Source organism: Nerophis lumbriciformis, linkage group LG38 (assembly GCF_033978685.3).
Source record: "Nerophis lumbriciformis linkage group LG38, RoL_Nlum_v2.1, whole genome shotgun sequence".
NCBI classification, from domain to species: Eukaryota; Metazoa; Chordata; class Actinopteri; order Syngnathiformes; family Syngnathidae; genus Nerophis; species Nerophis lumbriciformis.
The window spans coordinates 2,519,242-2,544,909 of NC_084585.2; the positions used below are offsets into that span (position 1 = coordinate 2,519,242).

Consider the following 25,668-nt stretch of genomic DNA (forward strand, 5'->3'; position numbering starts at 1 on the left):
TTTACAGTAAACAAATGGTAAAACAGTACTAAACAATTCCATAAAAAAAAAAATTGGTGTCATTATTAACTTTCTGTCCAAGCTTGTATAATCTACTGCCTTGTTCAATTGTAAAAAAATATTCTGTGCCTAAAATTCACATTTCTATCACAATTATCATACTGTAAACATGGTAAGCTAACTTCATTAAAATTAATAGTCCTGTCAATAGCATGGAATTACAATTCAAATGTAGTTGTTTTGTAAGCCTTTCAAAAGAATTCAAAATATGAAAAATTAATGAAAATGTATTTAAGCCATCAGACACTTGAAAAGTGGCACATCACATCTCTAATGTAATCATTTTAACTTTTCAACAGAAATAGCACTGCAAAAATATTAAGGACATACTTCTGTATTTTGGTAGTTATGCTGTCAACATTTAACAAGATTTCTTCAACTTGGACTTGAAAGCATAAATAGTATCAACACTTTTAACAGTATAACAGTACTAAACAATCCCAATAGATAACATTGGTGTCATTACCTTTTTGTGGCTAAAATCCAAATTTATTCTATCAGATTGATCATACTGCAAAAATGATATGGTAACTTTATGATAAGTTTACTAGAAGGGGCATAAAACACTGAAAGTGATTGTTCCTATAACCCCTTTGTTTCAAATGTTTGTTCCACTTGTGGCAGTCGGGCACCAGCATACCGTCTTTGACAACTTGAAGTGGCATAAAACACTGAAAGTGATTGTTCCTATAACCCCTTTGTTTTAAATGTTTGATGCCACTTCAAGTTGTCAAAGACGTGCTGTGAAATACAGCCGACAGGATTGCGCACCAAACACGAAGCAAGGCCAAAGCGCATGCATGGTGCAGGAGAACAAAGGACTTCTTTCATTTAAGGTTTGTGATAAACCATCAAACTCATTCGTTAAAAGGACTCTATAGTAATATAAAGTGAGTTTTTCTGGACATCATCATGCAAGAAAAGTTTATTTTTGGGACCGCGATCACCGCGTAATGATTTTTAAAGGTTGCATTACAAACATTTAACTGTCCCATGTGATCAGCCAGTGCGATTGGAAGTCCATGCTCAATTATTGCCTCCGTAAATAAAACTTTGGCATTTATCACATCCAAAGAATCTGTTTGGGCGACGAAAAACGTTGAAAGTTTTCCACTTGTATCGCTAGCAACGGCATTAGACTTGTGTTTTTTTGTCCCAACGTGGTCTTTTACATCGCTAATTCCTCCGTGTCCGATCGAAAAATCTTGTCTGCACAAGGTGCAATTCGCGTAGTTTTCACCCTTTTAATTAATGAAAAACCGTATTTTTTATCACTGCAACCGTAACCCGGAATAGGTTGATGAAAACCGTACTAATTACGGGAAAACCGGAGTAGTTGGCAGGTATGTAATTCTCGCCTACATGGCGACAAATAAAATACGTTTCTTACAAGTACCATTATCACTGCAGGACGAGGAACAGCTAAACATGCTTCACTACACACTGTAGGAGGATACAATAGCTCCCCGCTAACGGCGAGCTAGCACCCCTGAATGTAAACAAAATGCCATGGGTGGATCTACACCTGACATCCACTGTAATGATATCAAGTACAAGACCGTATCTAGTCGATACTACTATGATTACATCGATATTTTTTTTTTTAAGTTCATATTATATTCATAAAGACAGTAAATACGTCCCTGGACACATGAGAACTTAAATTATGACCAATGTATGATCCTGTAAGTACTTGGTATCGGATCGATACTGTCGGAGGCAGATATTTACATATATCCGAATTTTAGTGTTACTTATTTTCTTTCATAGTCATATTTGAAAACAGCTCGTGTTTTCCATTACAATGTCTTTAGTATACTCTAGCAAGTAAACTGTGTGTGTTAACCTTGAGTTCTTTGGAATGTATTATGACTAGGGAGACGTTGTGCTTGTATTATGGCTAGGGAGGGGGAAGAAAAGAGGGGTTTTTGGCGTTGGGAAGACAGACCATTTTTGGCGGGGCAATAGAATGTTCTATGGTTAGACTGGTCTCAAAAAGTATATTTGCAAAGCTTTGAGAATATACAACAAAATACCTATTCTGTCTCTGGTGGTTTTTCAACTCAGCTTTAAGTGTCGTAAAGAGCTTGGGAGCGATTTGAGACTTGAATTCCCTGGGAGGAACAACTGGTCCAAAACGCAACAATACCCAAATGTGTGGTATCATCCAAAACTAATGTAAAGTATCAAAGAAGAGAAGAATAAGTGATTATTACACTTTAACAGAAGTGTAGATAGAACATGTTAAAACAGAAAATAAGCAGATATTAACAGTAAATGAACAAGCAGATTAATAATCAATTTTTACAGTTTGTCCTCTATAACGTGTACAAAATAATAGGTAGATATGTTACTGCATAGGTCAGCAGACTAATTGGGAGTCATTGTTTGTTTACTTACTACTAAAAGACAAGTTGTCTTTTATTGTTGTTTAAAATAAGGAAAAAAGATTTTGTGACGATAAAAAATATCGATGTAATCGTAGCAGTATCGACTCGATACACACTTGTACTTGGTATCATTACAGTGGATGTCAGGTATAGATCCACCCATGGCGTTTGTTTACATTCAGGCGCGGTAGCTTTTGTTAGCGGTGACGCCGGTGAGCTTGTAAGAAACTTACTTTATTTGTCGCCTCCATGGATTAGTGATTTAGAAGTAGCTAAAACATTAGCCGCTAACTAACTAGTCATGTCTTAAAGTGAAGTGAAGTGAAGTATATTTATATAGCGCTTTTCTCTAGTGACTCAAAGCGCTTTACATAGTGGAACCCAATATCTAAGTTACATTTAAACCAGTGTGGGTGGCACTGGGAGCAGGTGGGTAAAGTGTTTTGCCCAACAGCAGTGACTAGGATGGCTGAAGCGGGGATCGAACCTGGAACCCTCAAGTTGCTGGCACGGCTGCTCTACCAACCGAGCTATACAGCCCCTAAAGCAGCTCTTCCTGAAGGTGTTTCAGTGTTATAACTTCACCTTTATCTTTACTTTTTACACCAAAATGTGTCCATTCTCCCTTTTCTGTCTACACACTATGTCTGCTTGTAAGTACTCTTTGATTGTACGCTGCCGAACATGCTCCTCTGCTCGGACACGCTGTCATCCCTGTAAAAAATAAATAATGGCATACCGGTGCTTTTCAAACAGAATATAGTACTGTTTTTGATTCATTAGTACCGCGATACTATACGAGTACCAGTATACTGTACAACCCATTGTATAGAATGCACACTAAGTATTAACATAGGAACTTGGCTACCTTGGCCTGGGGGCTGGGACCATAAGGTGTATAAGAATACTGCCACTCGGGCAGGCCCAGGTGCGTGATCATGAGGCGGTAGTAGGAGGAGAAGGTGGCTGTCAGGAAATGCCAGCATAGAGAACGGTCGAGGAACCAAATCTCACTCTGCTGCGCTACCACACCTTGAAAAAGATCAAAGCAAAGAGGTACGTTAAGGCGGGTGCCTAAAAATGCAGTATAGTGCTTGAAAGTGACGGGGAAACGCAATGCATCATGGGTCTTACTGAATGGGTCTCCTAAAGTTGTGTTTTTTTCTTTAACAAGTCCCAAATATGTCGGCATCAATAATTGTTACAATGGTTGTCATGATCGCTTCAGGAAAAACAAGGTGAGATTCGTCTCATTTCCAGCGTAGAAGCAAAGCCAAGGAAGCCTGGATAGGAGAGATGATCAAACATCACTTTCAACGCCATCACCTGGAACATCTTGGTGTGCCCACGGCATTTTCACACTGCTAAGTTTGAATCAAAGTCTGTTTTATTCTATTGCACTAGGGGTGTAACGGTACGTGTATTTGTATTGAACCGTTTCGGTACGGGGGTTTCGGTTAGGTTCGGAGGTGTACCGAACGAGTTTCCACACGAACATATTAAGTAGCGCACCGGAAGTTGTGTAAACAATGCACACCGAGGCACAACACACGGCATGCTAGCAGCGACCGGGCTAGGACAACATGTAAAAGCCAGAGCTGGAAGACCCTCCTGCTTCGTTAAGATCTCCCGTTTGGGAACACTTTGGCTGCGCGGTACAACAATGGAGGACGGAGCTTCTGACAACACGTCAAACATGCTAACCCATTTGAAGCGTCACCACCGCATTCAAGCAGCCTCTCCTCGGCGAGTCAGGCAGGGCTAATGCAATAACAAATGTCTTTATAGCAGCAGATTTAAGACCATATTGCATTAAAAACTAGATTTTGAGCCACTTCTAAGGTGGAAGAACAATGAGCCAATATATCCTCTTACTGCTAAGTTAGCCAGGCTGGCTAATGTTAATGTTGATTAACGTGGACCCAACTTAAACAAGTTGAAAAACTTATTGGGGTGTTACATACCTGCCAACTTTTGAAATCAGAAAAACCTAGTAGCCAGGGTCCAGGGGCCGCAGGCCCCGGTAGGACCAGGACAAAGTCCTGGGGGGGGGGTTCAGGTCCCCCGACGCAAAATGATTGATTGTATTCAGACAGGTTAAAATGTTGCTAAAAGCATCACTTTTCTATCAGTCACAGTGACTTTTCAAAACAAAAATATTACAGCAAAAATCATATGGGTTGATTGACATGTTTATTCTGTAAGCTAACTTCAATAGTTTGAAATTATTTTGACAGTTAATGCCAGTTATCCTGTCAACCTTTCACAAGACTTCAATTTGTTCATTGAAAGTATAAACACTTTTTACAGTAAACAAATGGTAAAACAGTACTAAACAATTCCATTAAAAAAAAAATTGGTGTCATTATTAACTTTCTGTCCAAGCTTGTATAATCTACTGCCTTGTTCAATTGTAAAAAATATTCTGTGCCTAAAATTCACATTTCTATCACAATTATCATACTGTAAACATGGTAAACTAACTTCATTAAAATTAATAGTCCTGTCAATAGCATGGAATTACAATTCAAATGTCGTTTTTTTGTAAGCCTTTCAAAAGAATTCAAAATATGAAAAATTAATGAAAATTAATTGAAGCCATCAGACACTTGAAAAGTGGCACATCACATCTCTAATGTAATCATTTTAACTTTTCAACAGAAATAGCACTGCAAAAATATGAAGGACATACTTCTGTATTTTGGTAGTTATGCTGTCAACATTTAACAAGATTTCTTCAACTTGGACTTGAAAGCATAAATAGTATAAACACTTTTAACAGTATAACAGTACTAAACAATTCCAATAGATAACATTGGTGTCATTACCTTTTTGTGGCTAAAATCCAAATTTAGCAACGGCATTAGACTTGTGTTTTTTTGTCCCAACGTGGTCTTTTACATCGCTAATTCCTCCGTGTCCGATCGAAAAATCTTGTCTGCACAAGGTGCAATTCGCGTAGTTTTCACCCTTTTTGGAACGGATAATTATTCCCGGATAGGCTTTTGAATATTCTTCACGGAATGACTGCGGTTTTCTTTTCGGTTTAAGACTCGTTTGCGATTTTTCTCCGGCTGATTCCATGATCGTTCGCTCGTTTGGAAACAATGGCAACAGGTGCCTCGTGCTTGGCAGCGGTGCTATAAATAGCCTCGCGCATGGCATTCGGAATGGCTCGATAGGAAGTTACGGGAAGCAGTGTCGATTGTCATTGTTGTTACGCGATTTCGTGAATAAAACTTAAAAAAAAAAAAAAAATGTAATTAATGAAAAACCGTATTTTTTATCACTGCAACCGTAACCCGGAATAGGTTGATGAAAACCGTACTAATTACGGGAAAACCGGAGTAGCTGGCAGGTATGGTGTTACCATTTCGTGGTCAATTGTACAGAATATGTACTGTACTGTGCAATCTACTAATAAAAGTCTCAATCAATAAAAAAAAGCACTTTATATGTAGAAAGGTTTTGTTAAGAAACCATTCTGAGCCTTATCTTATTTAGTTTTTATTTGATATATGTTGACTGCATTGACCCTGTGTGTATATGTATGTTATGCCATTGTTTACACATTTGGTAAATAAATAACCAAAAAATGTATATTTTGTTGTTTTCTTACTGTACCGAAAATGAACCGAACCGTGACCTCTAAACCAAGGTACGCACCGAACCGAAATTTTTGTGTACCGTTACACCCCTATATTGCACACGTAGCATTTAAAAGGATGTTAGGGTGTGCTAAGCGAAACTAGGCTGTCTGCGGGTTATGAACAACATACAGTATTTGGGAAAAAAGCAATGCAATATTTCCCATATTAATGCTCAGACTTAAAATACATTTAGTTTGAAACATGAGACACCGCACAGAGTCCAATTTGCTTTTTGTACGATCCATTTGAATCCAGTTTGTTGCTCTCTCTGGTTGAATCTGGCCATGTAAACAAATATATTGACCAGCGACAATGGCGACCCAGCCCCCACAATGCATTGCGAAAATCAAGTGCACTTTCGAGCCTTAATGACGAGAGAAATCCAGGATCACCTGGGGTGGAGTTTTTGTACACCAAGCACACCTTGCCATTTCCACCACATGAATCCAACTCGAAGATGCAGCTCCGAGAATCAAAATGAGGAGGACGAGGAGCATTCGGCAACACTGATGAAACACAATAATCATTTTTAACTAGGGCTGTCAAGCGATTATGTTATATTCACTATGGACTGGACTCTCACACTACTATGTTAGATCCACTACGGACTGGACTCTCACACTATTATGTTAGATCCACTATGGACTGGACTCTCACACTATTATGTTAGATCCACTATGGACTGGACTCTCACACTATTATGTTAGATCCACTATGGACTGGACTCTCACACTATTATGTTAGATCCACTATGGACTGGACTCTCACACTATTATGTTAGATCCACTATGGACTGGACTCTCACACTATTATGTTAGATCCACTATGGACTGGACTCTCACTATTATGTTAGATCCACTATGGACTGGACTCTCACTATTATGCTAGATCCACTATGGACTGGACTCTCACACTATTATGTTAGATCCACTATGGACTGAACTCTCACACTATTATGTTATATCCACTATGGACTTGACTCTCACTATTATGTTAGATCCACTATGGACTGGACTCTCACACTATTATGTTAGATCCACTACGGACTGGACTCTCACACTATTATGTTAGATCCACTATGGACTGGACTCTCACACTATTAACTAGATCCACTATGGACTGGAGTCTCACACTATTAACTAGATCCACTATGGACTGGACTCTTACACTATTAACTAGATCCACTATGGACTGGACTCTCACAATATTATGTTAGATCCACTATGGACTGGACTCTCACAATATTATGTTAGATCCACTATGGACTGGACTCTCACACTATTATGTTAGATCCACTACGGACTGGACTCTCACACTATTATGTTAGATCCACTATGGACTGGACTCTCACTATTATGTTAGATCCACTATGGACTGGACTCTCACTATTATGTTAGATCCACTATGGACTGGACTCTCACTATTATGTTAGATCCACTATGGACTGGACTCTCAGACTATTATGTTAGATCCACTATGGACTGGACTCTCACACTATTATGTTAGATCCACTATGGACTGGACTCTCACAATATTATGTTAGATCCACTATGGACTGGACTCTCACACTATTAACTAGATCCACTCGACGTCCATTGCATCGGTCACACAGGGGGGGGTCCCCACATCTACGGTCCCCTCCAAGGTTTCCCATCGTATCCCATTGGGTTGAGTTTTTTCTTACCCTGATGTGGGATCTGAGTCGAGGATGTCGTTGTGGCTTGTGCAGCCCTTTTGAGACACTCGTGAGTATATATTGTATATCCATCCATCCATTTTCTACTGCTTGTCCCTTTTTGGGGTCGCGGGGGGTGCTAGAGCCTATCTCAGCTGCATTCGGGTGGAAGGTGGGGTGCACCCTGGACAAGTCCCCAACTCATCACAGGGCCAACACAGATAGACAGACAACATTCACACACTAGGGCCCATTTAGGGTTGTATATGTTATATAAAAATATAATATAATATAATATATATGTGTATATTATATACTGTGTAAATAATATGTAAATATTACATATATATTATATTTTATATTGCCACTATGGTACATTTTTAGTCTACTTTATACCTTTTGTTTTCGCCCTCTTTTTGTGCAATACCCTTTCCATCCTTTGTAACTGAGCAACTGTGTGGAACACTTTCCCTTGTGGATCAATAAAGTTTGTCCAAGTCTAAATGTGTCTAAGTCTTCAGTAACAAGTGAACGGCAAAGTGTCCCCTGAGCTACGGAACGGCCCGAGGGTCAAAAAGGCCGCATGTGCGTTAATCGCAACAATGGAGGAAAGAGTGGACCTTACAGTCTACGCTTTATTATTGCGTTAACTTTGACAGCCCTATTTTTAAACACAATCATTGTTCAATTCCACCCCCAAATGAATTACCACATTCTGAGCTGCTCTCCTCCCAGTCCAGGTCCGCCAGCGAAGGTGCGTTTGGGAGAGAGAAAAGCAGCGTGGGCTGGTGAAGAGGCCGTAACCTGCCGACACTGTGCACTGTCATGCACCCTAAGGGAACACACTCATCTGCAAGAGAACAATACTGTCAAATGTCATTATTTGCATTGCAATCCTTCACTGGTAGAGGTGTAACGGTACGTGTATTTGTATTGAACCGTTTCGGTACGGGGGTTTCGGTTCGGTTCAGAGGTGTATCGAACGAGTTTCCAAACGAACATATTAAGTAGCCGCCTCCGCTTCCTTCTGCCTCTGTTTCTGTCAGTACTAGGGATGTCCCGATCCAGGTTTTTGCACTTCCGATCCGATACCGATATTGTTTTTGCACTTCCGATCCGATACCGATACTGACCGATACTGGCCTATTCGAGCATGTATTGAAGTTTAAAGTTATTCCCCGTATTTTCCGCACCATTAGCCGCACCTAAAAACCACAAATTTACTCAAAAGCTGACAGTGCGGCTTTTAACCCGGTGCGCTTTATATATGGATTAATATTAAGATTCATTTTCATAAAGTTTCGTTCTCGCAACTTCGGTAAACAGCCGCCATCTTTTTTCCCGGTAGAGCAGGAAGCGCTTCTTCTTCTACGCAAGCAACCGCCAAGGTAAGCACCCGCCCCCATAGAACAGGAAGCGCTTCTTCTTCTACTGTAAGCAACCACCCGCCCCCGGAAGAAGAAGAAGCGCGCGGTGCATGCTGGGATATGTGACGTTTCATTTCCATTTGTGTGTTTATGTAAAGACCCCAAAATGGCTCCTATTAAGTGTGTTGTCTGTCTAATTATAAATAATGCAGACGAGGCGTGTTAACTGAGTTCTCAACGTTTACTCACAGCGTGCTCATAACCACAATCTAACTCCCAGCATACAACAACGCTTCTCAGGGCTACCGCGCATGCTCGTAACTATCGTTGCATGCTGGGTAGTGTAGTTGTTATATTTGCTAGCTCATAACATCACATTAAGAGACACGCTTACGCGCTTAATTCAATACTCGCCGTCATTCCGGGTGGATTGACAAAAGACCTCCAGCCGCTAGATATTGGTGTCAACAGGGCATTCGAAGCTAGACTGCTAACTGCGTGGGAACAGTGGATGACGAAGAAGCGCGCGGTGCATGCTGGGATATGTGACGTTTCATTTCCATTTGTGTGTTTATGTAAAGACCCCAAAATGGCTCCTATTAAGTGTGTTGTCTGTCTAATTATAAATAATGCAGACGAGGCGTGTTAACTGAGTTCTCAACGTTTACTCACAGCGTGCTCATAACCACATTCTAACTGCCAGCATACAACGCTTCTCAGGGCTACCGCGCATGCTCGTAACTATCGTTGCATGCTGGGTAGTGTAGTTGTTATATTTGCTAGCTCATAACATCACATTAAGAGACACGCTTACGCGCTTAATTCAATACTCGCCGTCATTCCGGGTGGATTGACAAAAGACCTCCAGCCGCTAGAGATTGGTGTCAACAGGGCATTCGAAGCTAGACTGCTAACTGCGTGGGAACAATGGATGACAGAAGGCGAACACACCTTCACTAAGACAGGGAGGCAGCGCCAGACGACGCCAACATCTGCCAGTGGATCGTAAATGCTTGGGCGGATATTTCGGTCACAACTGTGGTCCGAGCTTTCCGGAAGGCAGGATTCACAGAACTGCTGGACAACAGTGACACTGACTCCGATGACTTCGATGAGACGGAACCGGCCATTTTGGATCTCACATTTGCCCAACTTTTCACTTCGGACACCGAAGACGAAGGATTTACGAATGAAGAATAACTTCAGAAAGTAAGCGCTATGTTTATTTTGTGTGTTGTGACATTAACGTTCGAGCAACATTATGTTGCTATTGCTCTGCACTATTTTGAATTTTACTATGTTTGTGATTGCACATTTGCGTACATTTTGGGAGTGAACAGAGTTGTTAGAACGCTGGTTTTTAATATATTATTAAAGTTTGACTGACCTATCTGACTGTTTTTTTGACATTCCCTTTAGTGCAGCGTAGGCGCGGCTTATAGTCCGGGGCGGCTTATAGGTGGACAAAGTTTTGAAATATGCCGTTCATTGAAGGTGCGGCTAATAACCCGGGGCGGCTTATAGTGCGGAAAATACGGTAGCCTACTTAGTTGTCAGAATCATGTTGAAAAGGGTTTTAGTACTCTTGACAACAACTAGCCAGCTGAATTAGGTGAGTTTGAATAATACACAATGGTTGGTAACAAGAAACTGACCTGTTTATTCAAGGATAAACACAAAATAGACACAATTATACATGACAAACAGAAATGGCATCATTGAACTAAGGCTGGGCGATATGGCCTTTTTTTAATATTGCCATATTTTAAGGCCATGTCACGATACACCATATATATGTGGATATTTTGCCTTAGCCTTGAATGAACACTTGATGCATATAATCACAGCAGTATGATGATTCTATGTGTCTACATTAAAACATTCTTCTTCATACTGCATTAATATATGCTACTTTTAAACTTTCATGCCGAGAAGGAAATCACAACTAAAAAAATCACTAATTTTTTCATACGGTGTTGATCTGGAAATGTTTGCCTCGGCATTTTGATGGTGTGGACGTGTGGCACCGAATGGAGATAAGCGTCTCGACAGACGTTACAATATTTGAACAATGATGATGAAAACTGTTTTCTCTGTCGTGTCCGTGTGTCGAAAATTGTTATGCGCTTATTTTTTTATTTGATTTTGTGCGTGGCATAGATTTGCCGTGCGCAATTGCACAAGCGCGCACCTTAGAGGGAGCGTTGCTAGCACGGCTGCGCTAGCATCACAGCTAACGTTAGCCATGCTACCTCTCTGCTCGGGGAGGACCTATACGTATGTGACGTATGACGTGACAGTATGTGACGTATGACGTGACAGTATGTGACGTATGACGTGACAGTATGTGACGTATGACGTGACAGTATGTGACGTATGACGTGACAGTATGTGACGTGTGTAAGAAGGTGCGCTTGCTGTCTGTGAGAGGGAGACACAGGAAAGAGTGAGAAGAGCCTGTCGTGTAATGCCAGCAGCTAAAAGCAACTGCGCGAGAATCCACAGACCTGTGGATTTGTTGAAGGTGTGCTGGAAAATGCGGAACGGAAATAAGGGAGCAGCAGAAAAGTGGAATGTATTATTTAGATAGGTGCGTTGGAAAACACGGACCGGAGTTTTTTTAAAAACTGGATCTGGATCGGCATTTTCCCAATGCCTTGCCGATACGCATTTTTTGGCAAATATCGGCGGCCGATCCGATCCAAATATCGGATCGGGACATCCCTAGTCAGTACTCTACACAGCACCCAGCATTGTCCCACCCACACAACCATCTGATTGGTTACAAACAGAGCGGTAACAGCCAATCAGCAGTGCGTATTCAGAGCGCATGTAGTCAGTGCTTAGCGTTTAGCAGGTAAGCATCAGGCAGCGGACTCTCCCCAAATGATAATAAACACCTCCCAGTCAACAACTAGTAACATCACTATGAGCCCGTTGACCTTGTAGGAATATAAACGGCACCTCAGCTCGCTCGCAGTCCTGGCTTGAGGTGAAGGCTAATTCACTTTTAGCGTAACGTTAGCTCATTTTGCGGTGTGTGTGTGTTACGGACAGCAAAGCCCTGTCTGTCTGTTATTTCACTTTAAAGGACATTATGTTAAATGAAGAGTTTCTGTCTCTTATAGTTGATATAATAATGTAACTGCATCATTAAGCCTACATGAACTCCATGGTGTTCAGGGATGAATAGTCTCTCCTATTGCTATTGCATACCTGCCAACTTTTGAAATCAGAAAAACCTAGTAGCCAGGGTCCAGGGGCCGTAGGCCCCGGTAGGTCCAGGACAAAGATTGATTGATTGCATTCAGACAGGTTAAAATGTTGCTAAAACCATCACTTTTCTATCAGTCACAGTGACTTTTCAAAACAAAAATATTACAGCAAAAATCATATGGGTTGATTGACATGTTTATTCTGTAAGCTAACTTCAATAGTTTGAAATTATTTTGACAGTTAATGCCAGTTATCCTGTCAACCTTTCACAAGACTTCAATTTGTTCATTGAAAGTATAAACACTTTTTACAGTAAACAAATGGTAAAACAGTACTAAACAATTCCATTAAAAAAAAAATTGGTGTCATTAATAACTTTCTGTCCAAGCTTGTATAATCTACTGCCTTGTTCAATTGTAAAAAATATTCTGTGCCTAAAATTCACATTTCTATCACAATTATCATACTGTAAACATGGTAAGCTAACTTCATTAAAATTAATAGTCCTGTCAATAGCATGGAATTACAATTCAAATGTAGTTTTTTTGTAAGCCTTTCAAAAGAATTCAAAATATGAAAAATTTATGAAAATTAATTTAAGCCATCAGACACTTGAAAAGTGGCACATCACATCTCTAATGTAATCATTTGAACTTTTCAACAGAAATAGCACTGCAAAAATATTAAGGACATACTTCTGTATTTTGGTAGTTATGCTGTCAACATTTAACAAGATTTCTTCAACTTGGACTTGAAAGCATAAATAGTATAAACACTTTTAACAGTATAACAGTACTAAACAATTCCAATAGATAACATTGGTGTCATTACCTTTTTGTGGCTAAAATCCAAATTTATTCTATCAGATTGATGTGATCATGCCAGTGCGATTGGAAGTTCATGCTCAATTATTGCCTCCGTAAATAAAACTTCGGCATTTATCACAGCCAAAGAATCTGTTTGGGCGACGAAAAACGTTGAAAGTTTTCCACTTGTATCGCTAGCAACGGCATTAGACTTGTGTTTTTTTGTCCCAACGTGGTCTTTTACATCGCTAATTCCTCCGTGTCCGATCGAAAAATCTTGTCTGCACAAGGTGCAATTCGCGTAGTTTTCACCCTTTTTGGAACGGATAATTATTCCCGGATAGGCTTTTGAATATTCTTCACGGAATGACTGCAGTTTTCTTTTCGGTTTAAGACTCGTTTGCGATTTTTCTCCGGCTGATTCCATGATCGTTCGCTCGTTTGGAAACAATGGCAACTGGTGCCTCGTGCTTGGCAGCGGTGCTATAAATAGCCTCGCGCATGGCATTCGGAATGGCTCGATAGGAAGTTACGGGAAGCAGTGTCGATTGTGATTGTTGTTACGCGATTTCGTGAATAAAACTTTAAAAAAAAATAAAAAATTTAATTAATGAAAAACCGTATTTTTTATCACTGCAACCGTAACCCGGAATAGGTTGATGAAAACCGTACTAATTACGGGAAAACCGGAGTAGTTGGCAGGTATGCTATTGTACTATGTTTTCAGCTGTAGTTACATGAATCATTAGTAATGCAGCAGCCTAGTTTTGAATGGCAGGGTCCCTGCTATCACATGTTGATAAAAATATAACATTTACATAATAAAAAATCAACTACAGGCTTCTCAAATGCTATAACAAATTAAGCATGATGAGTTGACTTGAAACGAAGGCTGAAACGACGCGTCGACTTAGTCGACGTCATCGGTTACGTAAATACGTCGACGCCGTTTTTGTGCGTCGGCGCGTCGCATATTTACGTCACACTACTTTACTGTCATGGCGGAGCGCAAAGCAGACGATGCGAGCGAGGGGAAAAAAGCACGCCAAAAGTCGTCAAAAGTGTGGGAGTATTTCAATAAACGGCCTAATAATGTTGTTGTATGCACACTGTGTCGAGCGGAAATGGCCTATCATAGCAGCACAACGGCTATGAACGAACATTTGAAAAGAAAACCCCCGACAGCGTTCTTGCCATCACCATCAACAAGTCAATCGTCCGCGTGCGTATACGTTGTCATTATTACACAAAAACATGAATGTGTCATTTGTATCTGCGTTGTAAATTCATAAACTAAAGCACCGTTTCGCTCTGAGAGGCGCGTTTGGCGTGCCTGTTCAGTGTTTACAAAGACGTGCTCCTCTTTAACGCTGTGGAGAGGCGGCGGCGGCGAGCGAGCGGCGAGGCGGGGCGCGCCGGGAGCGACGCCGCAATCGTGCCCAGGTGCGCGATCCGCGCAGTTGGAAGAGAAAAGACTTTGTGTAAAATTAAAAGATTGTAAACCTGGCAAAGCCGTCTGGCGTTCAGTCTGTCGGTCATGAAAGAACCCCACGGCACAAGACGTGTCACAAACGCTAACGTTAATTAGTTGTGCAAATACCTTTTACAACTTTAACAGTTACATATACTATGTACAAACCAACAATTAACTTTCACTTTAATCATACTATCATTGTTGTGTTATTAAGCAAAATAAGCAATACTTTTACTTTTGTTGAAATGTTTACACTGTACACTTTTTTGTATTGGATGTTTAGCTTTATTTTTGCACATTTTAGCAAATAAGCAATACTTTTACTTTTGTTGAAATGTTTACACTTGTTACAGAATATTTCCGTTTTGCACTATTTTGTATTGGATGTTTATCTTTATTTTTGCACATTTTAAAGCAAAATAAGCAATACTTTTACTTTTGAAATGCTTATACTATTCCAGAATATTAAGATTTGCACTGGATGTTTACTTTTATATTTGCACATTAAAAAGCAAATAAGCTACTTTTAATTTTGTTAAATGTTAAAAGTTTTAAATGTTTACATTGTTACAGAATATTTTGTCATGTTGTTGTCAATGTTGACTGACTAGTGGCCATACTTTTTTTTTTTGTAAATAAAAGCCATGCCTTTTGAAAAAACTGGCCTACATTTGTTTTTTCCTCTTCATTTTAAATTAAAAAAAAATCGGTAAAAGGAAAAATAATCTATAGATTAATCGAAAAAAATAATCTATAGATTAACCGATTAATCGAAAAAATAATATATAGATTAATCGATAGAAAAATAATCGTTAGCTGCAGCCCTACTTGAAACTGTTTAATGTTGCACTTTTTATATGTAGAAGAAAAGTTTTGTCATTTTATTTAATCTGAGCAACAACTTGAGGCAGTTTAATGTTGATTAACGTGGGCAGAATTATTATAGTGTTCACAATGTTCGAAGGATAAAGCCATTGTTTGCAAATTTGGTAAATAAATAACCAAAACATTTATATTTCGTTGTTTTCTTACTGTATCGAAAATGAACCGAACCGTGACCTCTAAACCGAGGTACGTACCGAACCGTGTACCGTTACACCGCTATGCACTGGTGATGCTTCGACAGTTCCACGTACTGTCCAGTTTCACGTTCCAGGTTAGTGTGAAGCCATCTGTGGTGAGATAAAAATCTCGCAGGTCCTCTGGTAAAATGCAATTGTTTTTCTGGGAAGATATCAAATGTTTTGTTTTGTTTTGTGACAGCAGCTTGTGAACATTTGCAGTGCGTGTATTTTCTCTCACCTGTTCCCATGACAACAGGCTCCTTTTCTCGGCGGGCTCCCTTTCTGCGAGACGCACCTCGACGACACCGGGCATGTTCTCTGACACAAACAAACATCCATTTCCTACCGCTTGTCCCACACGTGCCGTGTCAATGGCAGCACCTCCTAGCTAGCTAAGCTGTTGTTGTTGTTTTTTAACCCAACGATGTTACACGTTTTTAAAGCAGATATACTCACCAAGGATTCGAGTAATGCCGAGTGTCAGCCTCTCAGCCACACTTTTGAACGCTAAGCTTTCTTTTGTCCCTTCCATTGTTTCAAATATGAAATTAGAGGTTGTTTTGCCTCCAAAGAAGCGTCCTCTCTCGAGTCAGTCCACGCATGCGCGAAGGATACGTCACTTCCGGTGTGATATTTGACTGTTTTCTTAATGTTTTTGTATAAAACGAGTAACGTCCGTAGTAGTAAAAGAGAACAAGAAGGGTTTAGTTTTAAATTTAAAAATGTTATATATGTATTCAAAAAAACGGGGTATTTCGCCAGATTTTAAATCACTCTTCATACTTTGCTGGGAGGAGATCAGAAATTGACTGAGAGGGTATGAAGGTGAACTATAGAAGAGATCAAATTTGGCATATTTATAAATTATGGTAACTGTTGTTGTTTGTGGTTACCAGTAGGAAGAACCATGTCGAGCTGCATGAATAACTTGGCTTTAATAAAGACTTCAGGAGGACAGCAATTTTACATACGCACTGCATGAGAGAGTGGTAATAACTGATTCCCTGATGTGCACACCCTGGTGGTGTGTTCGAAAATTACAACAACAAAACAGTCATTTTACCAAATGATCTACAGTAACATAGAAATGTTCCATCCATCCATCCATCTTCTTCCGCTTATCCGAGGTCGGGTCGCGGGGGCAGCAGCCTAAGCAGGGAAGCCCAGACTTCCCTCTCCCCAGCCACTTCGTCCAGCTCCTCCCGGGGGATCCCGAGGCGTTCCCAGGCCAGCCGGGAGACATAGTCTTCCCAACGTGTCCTGGGTCTTCCCCGCGGCCTCCTACCGGTCGGACGTGCCCTAAACACCTCCCTAGGGAGGCGTTCGGGTGGCATCCTGACCAGATGCCCGAACCACCTCATCTGGCTCCTCTCCATGTGGAGGAGCAGCGGCTTTACTTTGAGCTCCCCCCGGATGACAGAGCTTCTCACCCTATCTCTAAGGGAGAGCCCCGCCACCCGGCGGAGGAAACTCATTTCGGCCGCTTGTACCCGTGATCTTGTCTTTTCGGTCATAACCCAAAGCTCATGACCATAGGTGAGGATGGGAACGTAGATCGACCGGTAAATTGAGAGCTTTGCCTTCCGGCTCAGCTCCTTCTTCACCACAACGGATCGATACAGCGTCCGCATTACTGAAGACGCCGCACCGATCCGCCTGTCGATCTCACCATCCACTCTTCCCCCACTCGTGAACAAGACTCCGAGGTACTTGAACTCCTCCACTTGGGGCAAGATCTCCTCCCCAACCCGGAGATGGCACTCCACCCATCTGTTTAGTATTATTTTCTATTATTATTTTAATACTCTATTTGTATTTGCTTTTATTTTCTTTCCTTGAGGTGTTTTGTTGAAGCCAATACTTGCTCAACCTGGTGGATGTTGAAAGTGCATCGTTTTTGGTGTACATTCTGAATATATGTTTATGTGTAAAATTGTTCAATAAAAAACAAAAAAAACAAAAAAACAAAAAAACTCTTCACACTTTGCAATGAATGACGCACGGGGTCGCCACAGACTCACATTGCGTGATTTAATCTTTACTTACGGCCCGACAACAAGTGTATTTTTAAATTGTCAGTATAGTGATTTTATTGATGTCAATAAGGTAGTAAACAATATACATGTATTTGCTATTTAAGGCTACTGAGCACATCGTTCAGGTTTCTGTACGAATCCGTACGGTTTTTTAAAAAAAATACTGAATTCTTAAATAACGTTTATTTTTTTGTTATTGTTCTTCTTCTTGTAGCTTAATGGTGTGTTGTAGCCATAACTAAAACATGTCCACAGTAGGAAAAGAGAACAGGAATGGTTTAGATTAAAATTTTAAAATTTTTAGATTAAAAAAACAGGTTTTTTTGCCAGAATTTCAACCACTTTTTATGAATGACGCACGGGGTCGCCAGACTCACATTACATAATTTAATCTTTACTTACGGCCCAATTTTTAAATGATCAGTATAGGGCAGGGCCGACATCCGGGCAACTGAGCTACATACGGGTTCTTCAGAATCAGAATCAGAATCAGCTTTATTGTCATTACGCAAGGTAACGAGATTGAGGCCATTCCATACAGTGCGATGTGTGCATGCTAGAAAAACAATGTGCAAATATATAAAAATATAAAAAATGTAGAAGTGCAATGAATATGGTGTGAAATGAATATATACATAAAAAACAAAAAAACAAAAACAGGGTGGTTGGTGGAATGGGTTATTGCACCGAAGAGAAGGCAGTTATGAGGGACAATGGGGCAGTCCGTTCAGGATGGTTATGGCCCTGGGGAAGAAGCTGTTCTTTAGCCTGTTTGTTTTGGTTTTAATGCACCTGTAGCGCTTCCCAGAGGGCAGCGAGCCATAGCAACCTGACTGGCGTTGAAAACAAACCGTCGCCATTACTCTTTAACCTGTCGACCTGCGCTGATTAAACCCGTCATTCTGCCTCCAAAATGCCAAAAAAACTGTGTTGTTTTTGGTTGTGCAAACCACAACTGGAAACAGGGAAAACAAAGGTGGTATTTTGTTCTGCCAAAGCGTGCTAAAAGCCCACAGAGACGAGACAAATGGCTCGCAGCTTTACACCGGGAAAACGAGGACGGTTCTCACTGGAGTCCCCCAAAATATCCCGGGTCGTGTGTTCGGATCACTTCGTTTCTGGTAAATATAAGGAACAAAAATCCACCTTCTTAACCACAACTTGGCTATACCGTCCATGCTAATGTTGAATTTTTACTGAATAACGTTCGACAGCTGAAGTTGTTGTTGTTGCACAACAATAACATACGGTATAAAGGCTATTTTCGAAAACCGGTTTCATTTAAATTTGCACTTAACGGTTGGGTTTTTAAAAACCAATAAACCCTATAACTTTCATGTTGCCATTTAATCAACTTTTCAAGACAGTCGTAAAATGCTGTCTGCAAGTCTCCTTTGCTGTAATCAAACATTACTTGTAGCTGTAGCCCTCAAATCTCTCAATATTTTTTCATTTTTTCCCTCTCAGGACAACTTGTAAAGAATCCCATGCACCCTGATTATGCACCATCCATCTTACCTCACCTGCCACAGAGTGGAAAGAAGGCATCCCATAGGATGGACAGTTACGAGCGACATCAACTGACAACTTCAAAGCGTGAATCGGCAGCAGAGAACTCAAAAAGTACAAAGAAACACTGTGGGAAACGACTACCTTTCAGTGATCTAACGGAAAGGACAAATGAGTGTGAAAACATTGAGCCTGCTGCAATCAATGTTAACATGTTGACTGAGCTGCTGAGAGAAGAGTCAACCCAGCCGGATGAGTGAAAACGCCTGTAATTTTAAATAAATAATTCAGTTAAAAAAAGGAACAGTAATTCAGCAAATAATAAATCATAATACTGAACTGAATTTGAATGAGCTCTCTACAGATATAATAAATATACAGATACTGGTAGCCACCGTGTCATCCTTATTATCATTTATCAACATACCTTGGGTGATTTAACAATTTGTATGTGATTTATTCGTTATATAACAACCGAAGCTAACAACCGACCTGGTGCGCTTGTGAGGTAGACATAAAGATTTCCAAATTCCATGTCCGGCCATTGTGTAGGATTATCAGTCCACGCATCTGCTGGAAGGCGGTAAGGGCAGTCGTTTAATCCGACTACAGAACATTTTAACTCGTATCTTAACCTAGCCTCACTGGAAAGACTATTTACATAATCATACGCCATTTAGAACAGTTTAAAATGCCGTGAAACCTCGTTAAATGCCTTTTCTGTCAATGCTGTGTTCGCTGTGAGCTGGTTTGTTTTCAACGAATTCAATATGGCGACCGGTTGCTAGGGGATTGGCAGGCGGAAGTGACGTAGATCCGCCCTCGCCTATTGTGATTAGGCTCCAGCGCCCCCCGCGACCCCGAAGGGAATAAGCGGTAGTAAATGGATGGATGGAGTGTTTTGATTTATTTGATGTCAATAAGGTAGTAAAAAATATACATGTAATTGCTATTCAAGGCTACTGGGCACATCGTTCATGTTTCCGTAGGGTTTAAAAAAATTACAGAATTCTTAAATAACGTTTGTTTTGTTTATTGCTGTTCTTCTTCTTCTCGCTTAATGGCGTGTTGTAGCCATCACTAAACGGTGCATACCGCCACCTACTGCATTGTTTGGGAACAGTCCAGAGCCAACGAAATTCCAATGTGAGCCAATAGAAAGTCGCCTTCTCGAAGTTTGAGCCAATGAGATCGTCCGATTCGTCCAAGAGGCGGGACCTTCATGATCATAGCAACGTCACTTGCGGCGGGTGTTTCAACATGGCGGCGGCTGAAAGAAGAAATGGAAAATCTGCAATCATTTGGACGAATAGTGGTATGTTTACTTTTATTATTCAACGCAGTCGTACGAATGCAGATGTTTCACACGACGGCTCCTGACATGTGGGACTTTCAGGCTGCGTCAAACTATTCATTCCTTAGTGAGTTTCAGAGGAAGTGAGCTGGCCCACTAGTCAAAGCTAGCTCGTACTATTCTTGTAATTATGACACTTTTATGCCTATTTTAAGTTATGGTAGACTTGAAGTAAAGCCACATTACAGTTATGCATCAAACAACGTTGTTTACGTTATTTTGTCAGACCATATCGAGGTACAAGAGATAACTTTTAACTAGAGATGTCCGATAATGGTGTTTTTTTACCGATACTTCGATATTGTCCAACTATTAATTACCGATACCGATATCAAGCGATACCGATATATACCGTCGTGGAATTAACACATTATTATGCCCAATTTTGTTGTGATGCAACATCGCGTGGACATCGGGGGCGGTACATTTGGATTGGCAGACCGGGGTGGTGGTTCCTCTCTTTAAGAAGGGGAACCGGAGGGTGTGTTCTAACTATCGTGGGATCACACTCCTCAGCCTTCCCGGTAAGGTCTATTCAGGTGTACTGGAGAGGAGGCTACGCCGGATAGTCCAACCTTGGATTCAGGAGGAACAGTGTGGTTTTCGTCCTGGTCGTGGAACTGTGGACCAGCTCTATACTCTGGGCAGGGTCCTTGAGGGTGCATGGGAGTTTGCCCAACCAGTCTACATGTGTTTTGTGGACTTGGAGAAGGCATTCGACCGTGTCCCTCGGGAAGTCCTGTGGGGAGTGCTCAGAGAGTATGGGGTAACGGACTGTCTTATTGTGGCGGTCCGCTCCCTGTATGATCAGTGCCAGAGCTTGGTCCGCATTGCCGGCAGTAAGTCGGACACGTTTCCAGTGAGGGTTGGACTCCGCCAAGGCTGCCCTTTCTCACCCATTCTGTTCATAACCTTTATGGACAGAATTTCTAGGCGCAGTCAAGGCGTTGAGGGGATCTGGTTTGGTGGCTGCAGGATTAGGTCTCTGCTTTTTGCAGATGATGTGGTCCTGATGGCTTCCTCCGGCCAAGATCTTCAGCTCTCACTGGATCGGTTCGCAGCCGAGTGTGAAGCGACTGGGATGGGAATCAGCACCTCCAAGTCCGAGTCCATGGTTCTCTCCCGGAAAAGGGTGGAGTGCCATCTCCGGGTTGGGGAGGAGATCTTGCCCCAAGTGGAGGAGTTCAAGTACCTCCGAGTCTTGTTCACGAGTGGGGGAAGAGTGGATGGTGAGATCGACAGGCGGATCGGTGCGGCGTCTTCAGTAATGCGGACGCTGTATCGATCCGTTGTGGTGAAGAAGGAGCTGAGCCGGAAGGCAAAGCTCTCGATTTACCGGTTGATCTACGTTCCCATCCTCACCTATGGTCATGAGCTTTGGGTTATGACCGAAAGGACAAGATCACGGGTACAAGCGGCCGAAATGAGTTTCCTCTGCCGAGTGGCGGGGCTCTCCCTTAGAGATAGGGTGAGAAGCTCTGTCATTCGGGGGGAGCTCAAAGTAAAGCCTCTGCTCCTCCACATCGAGAGGAGCCAGATGAGGTGGTTCGGGCATCTGGTCAGGATGCCACAAGAACGCCTCCCTAGGAAGGTGTTTCGGGCACGTCCGACCAATAGGAGGCCACTGGGAAGACCCAGGACACGCTGGGAAGACTATGTCTCCCGGCTGGCCTGGGAACGCCTCGGGATCCCCCGGGAGGAGCTGGACGAAGTGGCTGGGGAGAGGGAAGTCTGGGCTTCCCTGCTTAGGCTGCTGCCCCCGCGACCCGACCTCGGATAAGCGGAAGAAGATGGATGGATGGATGGATGGCCCCAATGTAACAAGGTTTTCCAAAATAAATCAACTCAAGTTATGGAAAAAAATGCCAACATGGCACTGCCATATTTATTATTGAAGTCACAAAGTGCATTATTTTTTTTAACATGCCTCAAAATAATTACAGTGCAATACTTTTTCATAACATGGTCACTACTGCCTAGTTTCTCTTGTTATATTCTTATTTTACCGTTATATTTTTATTCTTATTGTAATATTTTTCTATTCTGTTTCCATTTGTACCTCTAACTAAAGCATTTGACACAATTAATCACAATATTTTAATCAAAAAACTAGAACGATATGGCATCAGAGGGTTAGTCTTAAACTGGATAAGAAGTTACCTAATGAACAGGAAACAATACGTGAAGGTAGGCGAACACACCTCTACAACGCTAAATATATCCTGTGGTGTACCTCAGGGATCAATACTAGGACCTAAATTATTCAATCTATGTATAAATGACATTTGTAAAGTTACAAAAGATTTAAAGTTAGTATTATTTGCGGGTGATACAACAGCGTTTTGTTCAGGAGAGAACACACAGAAGATACTACAAAAAGAAATTAACAAATTAAAAAGATGGTTTGACAAAAACAGACTATTGTTGAATCTCAGTAAAACTAAAAATAATGCTATTTGGTAACAGTAGAAGAGAAAGTCAAACACAAATACAAATAGACGGAATAGAAATTGAAAGAGTAAATGAAACCAAATTTCTTGGTATAATGATTGATGATAAGTTGAACTGGAAATCTCACGTAAAAAATATACAACATAAAGTAGCAAGAAACACGTCAATAATGAATAAAGCAAAACATGTTCTAGACAAAAAAATCACTTCATATTCTCTACTGCTCACTAGTGTTACCATATCTGAGTTATTGTGCAGAAATATGGGGAAATAATTACAAAAGTACACTTCATTCATTAACGGTGTTACAAAAAAGATCAGTTATAATAATACATCATGTTGGATATAGAGAACACACAAATCCTTTATTTATTGAATCAAAGATACTGAAATTCTACGACATAGTGAATTTGCAAACAGCTAAAATGATACACAAAGCAAACTATAACCTGCTAGCCAAGAATATACAACAATTCTTCTCAAAAAAAGAGGAGAAATATAATCTTAGGGAGAAATGTAATTTAAAACATTTGTATCAGTATGTGGAATTAAATGATGGAATGGATTAAGCAAAGCAATCAAACAATGTACTAATATGATCCACTTCAAGAAACTCTTCAAACTTAAAGTGTTTACAAAGTACAAAGAAGAAGAACCATGATAAACATTCTGAATTTATTTAACTCATCCATTCTTTCATTCTTTCACTCTCAAAATAATCTTACTTATCTCAACATATGAAATGTAACTTACTTCACCAATTATCATTTATTTACTTATTTTATTGTGATTACTTATGGAGTATATTGTGAATAAATTGAGAACAGGAAGTGAACAAAAGTTTTAGCAACTGAAGAAAAGGGGTAGGATTAAATAAGCTCTGCTTCTTCCTACTCCTTTTCCAACGTGTTGAAAAGAGAAACTGGAGATTGTGATGTATCATGTTGTATACTTGCATGTTCCAAATAAACTCAAACTCAACCCCCATTATTTACTTTTTACTTTTTAAATTCGATCTCAATTCTGTACACTGCTGCTGAAATTTTAATTTTCCTGAGGGAACTCTCCTGAAGGAATCAATAAAGTACTATCTATCTATCTATCTATCTATCTATCTATCTATCTATCTATCTATCTATCTATCTATCTATCTATCTATCTATCTATCTATCTATCTATCTATCTATCTATCTATCTATCTATCCAAACAGCAGCTTGTAATTTGGGACATGCTCTCCCTGAGAGAGACTATGAGGAGGTTGAAGTTGGGGTAGGGGGTAGCGGGGGGGATTATATTGTAGCGTCCCGGAAGAGTTAGTACTGCGAGGGATTCTGGGTATTTGTTGTGTTGTGTTAATGTTGTGTTATGGTGCGGATGTTCTCCCGAAATGTGTTTATTTTTTTTGTTTATACGGCCACCCAGAGTGTGACCTGTATGGCTGTTTATCAAGTATGCATTGCATTAAATCGTGATGAGAACAGCCGGTAGATATTATGTGACTGGGCCGGCCTTTACGGTTTATTGGCACTCTGTGGGCTTTGTACCGAGGATGTCGTTGTGGCTTGTGCAGCCCTTTGAGACACTTGTGATTTAGGGCTATATAAATAAACATTGATTGGTTGATTGATTGACTGTACTTCTCCCTACGTCCGTGTACACAGCGGCGTTTAAAAACGTCATACATTTTACTTTTAGAAACCAATACCGATAATTATGAACCTGATACCGATAATTTCTGATATTACATTTTAAAGCATTTATCGGCCGATATTATCGGACATCCCTACTTTTAACAAGTAACACTTAGGAATGACAATAACACGAGCAACTGTGGTATTAAAAGTAGGAATTACTGGATTTGTAAAAAAAAGTTTTTGTAAATGAATTTTGTTGCTTTTCCAGTGACCCCGAAAGGGACAAGCGGTAGTAAATGGATGGATGGATGGATGGGTGGATGTCCCGCTCTATATTGTTCAGCTCTACTTAATGTTGGGACTGATAAGTCGATATCAACTTTGGTGACAGGCGTTGTCAATCGATCTTAATTATGCTGTCATCTACAATACATGCATTTGTTGTAGGGCTGCAGCTAACGATTATTTTTCTATCGATTAATCTATAGATTATTTTTTCGATTAATCGGTTAATCTATAGATTATTTTTTCGATTAATCTATAGATTATTTTTCCTATTACCGATTTTTTTTTTTATTTAAAATGAAGAGGAAAAAATAAATGTAGGCCAGTTTTTTCAAAAGGCATGGCTTTTATTTACAAAAAAAAAAGTATGGCCACTCAGTCAACATTGACAACAACATGACAAAATATTCTGTAACAATGTAAACATTTAAAACTTTTAACATTTAACAAAATTAAAAGTAGCTTATTTGCTTTTTAATGTGCAAATATAAAAGTAAACATCCAGTGCAAATCTTAATATTCTGGAATAGTATAAGCATTTCAAAAGTAAAAGTATTGCTTATTTTGCTTTAAAATGTGCAAAAATAAAGATAAACATCCAATACAAAAAAGTGCAAAACGGAAATATTCTGTAACAAGTGTAAACATTTCAACAAAAGTAAAAGTATTGCTTATTTGCTAAAATGTGCAAAAATA

At 40.3% G+C, this 25,668-nt stretch overlaps 2 protein-coding genes across 4 annotated transcripts in view; one reads left to right on the plus strand and one right to left on the minus strand.

Annotated features, from left to right (window-relative positions):
- The window catches only part of tpgs2 (tubulin polyglutamylase complex subunit 2), a 29,668-nt gene extending 13,262 nt beyond the window's left edge, over positions 1-16,406 (minus strand). Inside the window, exons 1-6 of one of the 2 annotated variants that reach the window (XM_061932757.1) lie at positions 16,159-16,406; positions 15,941-16,020; positions 15,775-15,862; positions 8,485-8,625; positions 6,493-6,606; positions 3,319-3,482 (exon numbers count right to left, since the gene is read on the minus strand). In XM_061932757.1, coding sequence (XP_061788741.1) covers positions 3,319-3,482; positions 6,493-6,606; positions 8,485-8,625; positions 15,775-15,862; positions 15,941-16,020; positions 16,159-16,234 — 663 coding nt within the window. In that variant the 5' untranslated portion in view covers positions 16,235-16,406. The remainder of the gene's footprint in view (positions 1-3,318; positions 3,483-6,492; positions 6,607-8,484; positions 8,626-15,774; positions 15,863-15,940; positions 16,021-16,158) is intronic. The other variant, XM_061932756.1, reaches the window with a different exon arrangement.
- Positions 16,407-20,417: 4,011 nt separating this feature from the next.
- Positions 20,418-25,668, plus strand: part of kiaa1328 (KIAA1328 ortholog) — a 91,596-nt gene continuing 86,345 nt past the window's right edge. For both annotated transcript variants that reach the window (XM_061932606.1, XM_061932607.1), the window contains exon 1: positions 20,418-20,562. In XM_061932606.1, the coding sequence (XP_061788590.1) occupies positions 20,433-20,562 (130 nt within the window). In that variant the 5' untranslated portion in view covers positions 20,418-20,432. The remainder of the gene's footprint in view (positions 20,563-25,668) is intronic.